Source organism: Dromaius novaehollandiae, chromosome 8 (genome assembly GCF_036370855.1).
Source record: "Dromaius novaehollandiae isolate bDroNov1 chromosome 8, bDroNov1.hap1, whole genome shotgun sequence".
Lineage (NCBI taxonomy): Eukaryota > Metazoa > Chordata > Aves > Casuariiformes > Dromaiidae > Dromaius > Dromaius novaehollandiae.
Window position 1 is genome coordinate 38,551,466 of NC_088105.1, and position 7,363 is coordinate 38,558,828.

The 7,363-nt window shown below is 45.5% G+C and overlaps 1 protein-coding gene across 10 annotated transcripts in view; it reads left to right on the top strand.

Moving 5' to 3' along the window:
* The window catches only part of FGGY (FGGY carbohydrate kinase domain containing), a 153,534-nt gene extending 146,973 nt beyond the window's left edge, over positions 1 to 6,561 (top strand). For all 10 annotated transcript variants that reach the window (XM_026105120.2, XM_064516265.1, XM_026105110.2 and 7 more), the window contains 2 exons: positions 5,418 to 5,479; positions 6,321 to 6,561. In XM_026105120.2, the coding sequence (XP_025960905.2) occupies positions 5,418 to 5,479; positions 6,321 to 6,402 (144 nt within the window). In that variant the 3' untranslated portion in view covers positions 6,403 to 6,561. The remainder of the gene's footprint in view (positions 1 to 5,417; positions 5,480 to 6,320) is intronic.
* The last annotated feature ends 802 nt before the right edge of the window (positions 6,562 to 7,363 follow it).

The window sequence follows — 7,363 nt, forward strand, 5'->3', positions numbered from 1 at the left end:
GCACATTGCTGTTATAATTGAAGCGTGGTGTATCCATACTACTGGGTGAGCTTTGATCTATGGTTTTTTATGTGCAGGCCAAATGTTTTCAGCCACTGAAACTGTGCAGTAGCACTTTAGATGATAGATGTTTGTTTTTACTGTTAAGTTAATAACCACACCAGTTAAAACTCCTGACATTTCTTGGGATTATTGAAATGAGTAAGTGGGAAGAACACATCTGGGAAATTGCGTTTGTGCCCAGATGCCTCATCCATTTAACTTTGGATACAGCTTTTTAAGGTACCTAAATATCGTAATAGCAAAAGCCCAGATCCTGGAGGGGACTGCAGTTCATAGCTCATTAATTTCAATGGGATTTTTCTGGCTTCTTCTGTTTATCTCGGACCTAAGGCTGATGTACATAAATCTGATTTCTCATTTGATGTATGCTTTTAAGAGCCTTCATCCCATTAATTTTCAGTAAGATTCAGCCATCTAAGTCCTTGAGTCTCTTTTGAAAATCAGATGTAGGGGCCATTCACAGGTAGAATAATCTTCCTGGGCTCCCTTTGCAGTCAGGGGGAGATGGGCTCTTCCTGTGTGACGGGCAGGATCACACAGTGGATGCTCTGGGTCAGCCCTTGAGGGAGCCTGTTGAACCAAAGGAGCCCGGCCTCCCGGTTTGAAGATAGCCCATGTGAGCACCTCTTGTGGGCTCCTAAAGTCAGGCTGACATGCTTTTCCTGACATGCCAGAGTAGCTTGCTGCCCTGCATCTGTCACATAGGGTTAAAAACTTCTTTTCTTTCCATTATAAAAGGACAAAATTTGAAATTTTCAGCTTTTATACGCAGGGTTAAAATAGGGTTTCTCACCCCCAGAGGGTGGTGCTAGAGAAAAGGGGACACTTCTGCTCCATATACAGCGTTTGAAGCCCTGGAAAGACTTGATGCTGCAGGGATGTGCTGTGGTGGCCTGACTTGCCCAGCCCCTTGGGCCACAGTATTACTGGGAGATGTGTCTGTTGAGGCTACCCCGGTGTCTTAAACTCATCCCTGTCCCCGGATACTGCTAAAGAGCAGAGTTCAGCCACTTGTGCCAAATGAATTGCTCTGAATGAAAAGTGAGCTTCCCATCTGGGTCGCCCTCCCACCAGCGAAATGGCACCTTGTCTGGAAATACTGGTGGGCCTTGGAGAATTTGGTTCACTGGGCCTGTGCCTGCTGTCCTGGGTAGGGTAATCCTGTTCTGCTGACTCTCCCCGTGGTAAGCAGAGTGTTTACTGGCTTGTATCTGTCTCGGCTTTGACACTCTGACAAAAGGTTAGAAATCATGAATGCATCTCTTTATTCCTGCTCCACAGTGCCTCTCTTTTTTTCTGTGCAAACCCTTCAACTTGCCTCTTGCCCAGCCTTTAGAAATGATGATCAAATGCGAACTTTCAGGGTTTATTTATAGCATAGCCTTTATAGAAAGAGAGAAAAGAAATGATTAAAAAGCAATTTTACAAAATATTTTGTTTTAAGAGAGAATTCATTGTGTTTAAATCACTGTATTCATTGTACTGTCTAGACTGGCAAACAAAGAAGATAGAGCGTCATTCAAATTAAGATTGTGAAGTTCTTGGTGACTGGAATTATGGATTTGGATGTCAACCCTCAAACAAGCTATTTCTGAACAGCAGTATTATCACTTTGCTATATTTAAGGCTCCTTTGAAGACAGAATAGTGCATAAGGTTGATCTGATTCAGTAATGCGATTCTAATGTTCCTTTGTTCCTTATTTCATTATAAATTCATATTTTCAATGTTTTGTTCCTCTTTGCCCCATAAAATTGTTGAAAAGGCTCTCCTCTGGGAGTAAAGTATTTGTTCAAACTAACAATGACCAAGCTGACTTTAAAAAAATGCAAATTAAGAGAGGAATTCACTTAGGGTATTTTGAGCAATCTAGTGTGAGTTTTTGAAAATTGCTGGCTTTTCAGTGTGTTATACCACATTACCATGATGGTTGCTGCGAGAGCTTAACTCTGGGGATTCTCAGGGACCTACATATACTTAAAAATACTAATGTATTTACCTGCTAAACCAGAAAGACAGCTTTGGCATCTTCCTCCTAATCTGTGCTTATGAAAATGTGCTAAATGTGTATAGATGGGTGAACCAGCAGCAGAAGATAAGCAGCAGCCAAGCCGTTTTAGATCAGATTTTTAAGAACCAGTTTTTCTTTAAGGACCTCTCCAGCATCTCCTGTCCTGGGGCTCCCATCCCGGTGGCGGCACCCTCCTCGGTGCCTCTCGAGAGCACCGGCGTGCCGAGGCTGCGCCAGAAAGGCTGGAGGCTCACTGCAGGTTCAGAGCAGCTTAATGTAAAATTTGGGAAAGTCACAGGAAAAAAAGAGGGAAAAATAACTTTAAACTGAAAGGGAAGCTTCAGGTTTGGGGAAAGATTAGCGTTTGGGGGTACTTATTGAGACGTTTTGCTGCTTGGCGCGTTATTAGAAGCAGTGAAAGATCCGATGCAGCCCACAGTGAGCGCAGGGGGCTTTCATCAGCTCTGTGGAGACTTAATTTGGCTCTTGTGGTCCCTGAACACGCTTAAAGGCCACTGCTGCGACGTGCTTACAGCCTGAAACCCGGTGCATAGTTGGGCCTCGCTCATGTGACGATGGCAGGAGCGGGAGTCCGAGGACACGCACGTGGGAGCCCGGGCCAGGGCCGGCTCTCCTGCATCGCGTGGGACGGCCACGCTTGCAGCAGCCCACACCTGCTTCATCGGCTTCAGTCTGCATTGGTGGCTGTTTTCTCCGAACTGACCAGAAAAACCTCGTAGTTAGATGATTAACAGCATAAAAATAAAACCTGTCTACATGTTTGTTTATCTCAAAAGGCTGGCTTATTTCCCAAAGAAGCAGTAGTGCCTTTTTCAGCACTGAAAGTCCTAAGAGGCCCCAGCACAAAGCAGAGCGCTACTGCGTAGGGTATTTATGAGAGGAGCACACGGGAGCAGAGCCTCCCCTGGGGACAGTGCTCTCTGCGTCTGGTTTTCCTGGTGTTCCCCAGCACAGGACACAGCAAGCACACCCCGCCTGCACACAGCGGGGCGATTAGTAGAGTTTGGTTCCCCTTGGTCACTTTTGTTGAGAAAAAAGTTGATTTGTGTGAGACATTTAGGCCCTTCGAGATGCCCCTTTGGTTTTTTTTTTTTTCTTTTTGTGCAGTATCTCCAGGGCAGTTCAGTAGCAGGTATAAAGCAGGGAGCTGGAAGTAATGCGACTGTGCACATTAGCGAGCGTGCTTGCAGGGGCTTTGCTACGCGGGGGCTCTGCCTTTACCTTGATGTTGTCTGCGGTTCTCCAGTAAGACAGGAAGCTATCTTGAAACGCGTTATTGATTATAACAGAGGGAATTGTCTATTGGGGTTTTTTCTCTCTGTGTTCATTAGTTTTGTGGGCAGCCTCTAAATCCAGATGGCAATGTAAGGGATTTGTGAAAGATGGACTATTGTAAGCAAGAACAATGCTGGAGTTAGTACCACCTGTTAAAGAACAGGGAATAAATGGTCGTTTCTCTTCCCAGGAAAGACATCAACCTTTCCATGTCAGTATTTTAATCTGGCTGGTGTGCAGAATTTCTCTGCCAGCAGGCTCACATGTCCCTGAGAAGGGAACACACTATCTCACTAGAAGTGTTATTTCAAGGGTGTTTCTTAGGAAATCAGAGTGCAATCAGCTTCTGCACATCTAAAAGAGTATGGGCATATGAATGCCCAGACATGCTCCTCTGTTGTTTTATCAGAAGAATTAATAAGAGTAAAATTCTGACTGCGCCGGCATCACCGTCAGTGCTTTTTGCTTTGGTAGAGCCAGGATTTCATCTAGTATTTACCCTCTGGAGTAGACAAATGTAAAAAGTACATGTTCCACACTCCAATAACACATTTAGATTGGCATTATAAAAGGATTTGTTGCTGTATGACAAAAGAAGCAAACACACCCAGAACATACCAGGTGATGCAGGTACGGGTTCAGCCAGCCAGGCCGAGCCCCGTGGGGCCACCTCCTGCGCTGGCACCCGAGTGTCATCCCCGGCACTGTGCGTCTAGTCAAACAGCCACTGCTGTGCATGGGAGAAAGAGTATCTGTTGGCTTCATGGGCAGTCCACTTGCATCCTGGCATTTAGGTCATGATCATATTTCTTTAACACAAGGGAAATGAGAAACCAGAAGATGTAAGGTTTGCACATCATTTGCTTATCCTCGGAGCCTCTCTGCCTGTTCTGGGTTGGTGAAATTGTGCTTACGTTGCTCATGTTTGTAGCGCTGGTGAGATCCTCAGCTGTAAAATGCTGGATTAGCGGAGCGCAAAGTTTTTACTACAGCAGGTATTACAGACTATAAAATCATCCAGCCCTTTAAAAAATCTAGCCATAATATTTGACTAGATGGCTTCCAGCAGTAGCAGCTTGCACAGGCTGACTGTTCTATTGGGGTCATTCTGATATTCTCATCATGTTATGCGTTAGGTGCTAGTATTAAAACAGATTTAAGATCTTGCTTAGAAGCTATAAAGGCCGATACAGGTTTAGTGAGACACTGATGCTTGAATCTTGATCTTTTATAATATATTTAACACTGTTACATCTGAAAGTTATTGCTCTAATGCTTCTTGTGAACTAACTTCCACTTAAAATAGTCTGAGCCTGCTGTCTCCATCCTTGCCTAAGAGCTTGAGTTTGATCCTCTACAAACATTGGTGATTAGTGTTTCATTCCAGCGGGATTGCTCAGGAGAATCCATAGAAAATCCGAATCTCATAGAGATCAGGAAAGGAATCGAGCTACTTGGTCTTCTCCCTTCCACAAGTGATGCTGTCCTGGAGAATCCTTTCTGCAGGGGATTCTGCAAAATCCCCTGGCCTGACTTCGTTTTGGCCAAAAGCAGAATAGGATCAAACTCTGTTTCTTACACCTTTATACTGGAACGGGAGGGCAGCGGTGGGCTCCAGAACAGAACTTTGCAAGTTACCTTTAGCTTCTGGGGCGCACTCCAGCCCTCTCCTTGCTACAGGGAATTGATACTTTAAGAAAACAATTAAGGGATCTCATGTAAAGTATCATTTTATTTGAGAAATCACCCCTCTGGGGATGCAGTGTTTAACATTTCCTTTGGTTAGTGTAAATAACAAAAGATAAGTCTGTTCTGCCTCAGCCTCCCAGTAAGAAAGAGGAGCAGATTTTGGTTTACTGAGAGGTCTGCAGTACTTTGTTCTCATGACTACTATATAATGGGATTGAACATATTTTATGCCATCTGGCCTGTTCAGCTGAAACAAAATACATCAGTAATGTTCCGATTGGTTTTGAAACATCTTGTTCTTGTCAAAAAGTATTTTAAATCAAAACAGGCTTTTCCAGTTTGTGTTTGTCTTTTACTAGGAGGCCATGGCGAAAATGGGAAAAATTGGGAGAGTCGTGCAGCCAAACCATGGGGATAAAAGGTAATTCTGAGTTTTGGGTGTTCACCTATGAGAATGTACTTAAAATGAAGTTAAGGCCTGTCTTTTTCTAGCCCTGTTTGAAGGCAGCGGTATTTATGACTCAGGTTGCTAAAGGGTTGTATGGGCACCCTGCTCTTTAACATAGGTGCAGGCGTTCATTTGCTATCTGTAGGGTGCCAGCACTGAAGCCGGTGACTCTATCCATACCCCGGCTTTCCTTGGCAAGCAAATGTCACGAACAGCGTGAGCGCCGTGGGAAAACGCTGAGAAGTCACCAAGCAGGCTAAACCAATGCCAGCGGCATTCCCAAAGCAATGACGTCAGGTCCTGCGTCACTGTTCGATGATTTGACGTGTGCTTCCCACGTTAGCTGGGTGTCACGGCCATGCGGTGCCGCCGGCGGCGGCCGGAGCCCGGAGCCCCGAGCGGCCCCGAGCGGCCCCGAGCGGCGGCGGCGGCCGAGGGGCGCGGGCGCCCCCTGGCGGCGGCGGCGCGGCGCGGCAGGCGGGACGAGGGAGGGCGGCGAGCGCCGGGCTTTCCTCCAGCAGCCGGGGAGACCTCGGGGCCGGGTTGTACCCCTGCCACCCGCAGGGAGCTCTGGAGGGAAAACCGAGCATCAAAGCTGGCTGTGGGGTAAACACGAGGTGTAATCGCTGCTTGAAATCGCTTGTTTGGGTGGCAGCTGTACTCTGGCAGCACGCAGGACTCTGACCCTAGCAAAACTTGTAATTATACAAGACTCAGAGCTACTTTGATGCTTCAGTGAAGAGAGCAAACATCTGTTACAGGGGATTTAAACCCTAAAATTTCAGGCTTTGTTCAATTTAACTTTTTTACACAGATTTTATGACAAGAAATATGAAGTATTTTTGAAACTCGTGGAACATCAGAGAGAGTATCGTTCTATCATGAAAGGCTTCTAATCCAGCTCGCGTAGTCTGGGAACAATGTGGGTGACAAATATCCAGGTACTTTAGGCAGAGGTAATTTCTTCTTACTGTGTTGTTGACTGTAAAGATATACTTTTATCATTAAAAATGTACATTTTCATTTTCAATCAAAAATAAAATGCATTCATTTCAGTGTGAGGTGCTGGGTATTTTCTGTCTGTGATCCATGCCCACCGGGGACAAAGAATAATCATTTACTCCAGTCAGAGAAAACAAAACCAAACCAGCTGCTGGTCCCTGGGTGCCCGTATTCAGAGTGTGGCCACAAGCAGGCACAGCATAAGAAGCAATTTAACTGATGTAAGGCAGTCCACCAAGCGAGGTGGACTTGAATCGCTCACCTTCGCCATGCTTTTCACAGATAACCATCGGTTCCACTGCAAATGGGCCTTTAAATTCTAGCATTGCTACAGCTAAGGCCAAGATGTGATTTCCATTATAAAATACTCTTTTTTTTAAACTATGATTACCGTATTTTTTTGGTGGGTGATATTTGGGAATCACTTTTGCAGCTGAGAAATGTTTTTCTTTCTGTTTTTTTTTCCATTTCCTACCTCTTTTTTTCTGTCTCCATTCTTGCAGAGCAGTCATTTTTATGTCAAAACTTTGAGCCATTTTGCCTTTTGCAAGTAACTAGCTCTCAGTGTGCATTAATCACAGTGCAGATGTGAAACAGCCCACTGTTGATACAGAAAGATGAAGCTGAACAGGCGCGGCTGCTGAAAACACGCTCACAGTGCAGGTGCATTCCTTCTGTCCTGCCCGCTGCCTCGCGGGGAGTCAGCCCGAAACAGTCCAGCTCTCCGCATCCATTCCCGCATTGCTTCAGACAGACCCAGCTCAAAATGTGCATCCACATTGCATGCCAGCTCCAGAGCTAAACTGGGTGACAACGGAGAACGCAGTGCGACAGAAAGCAGGTTCTCCTTCCTTA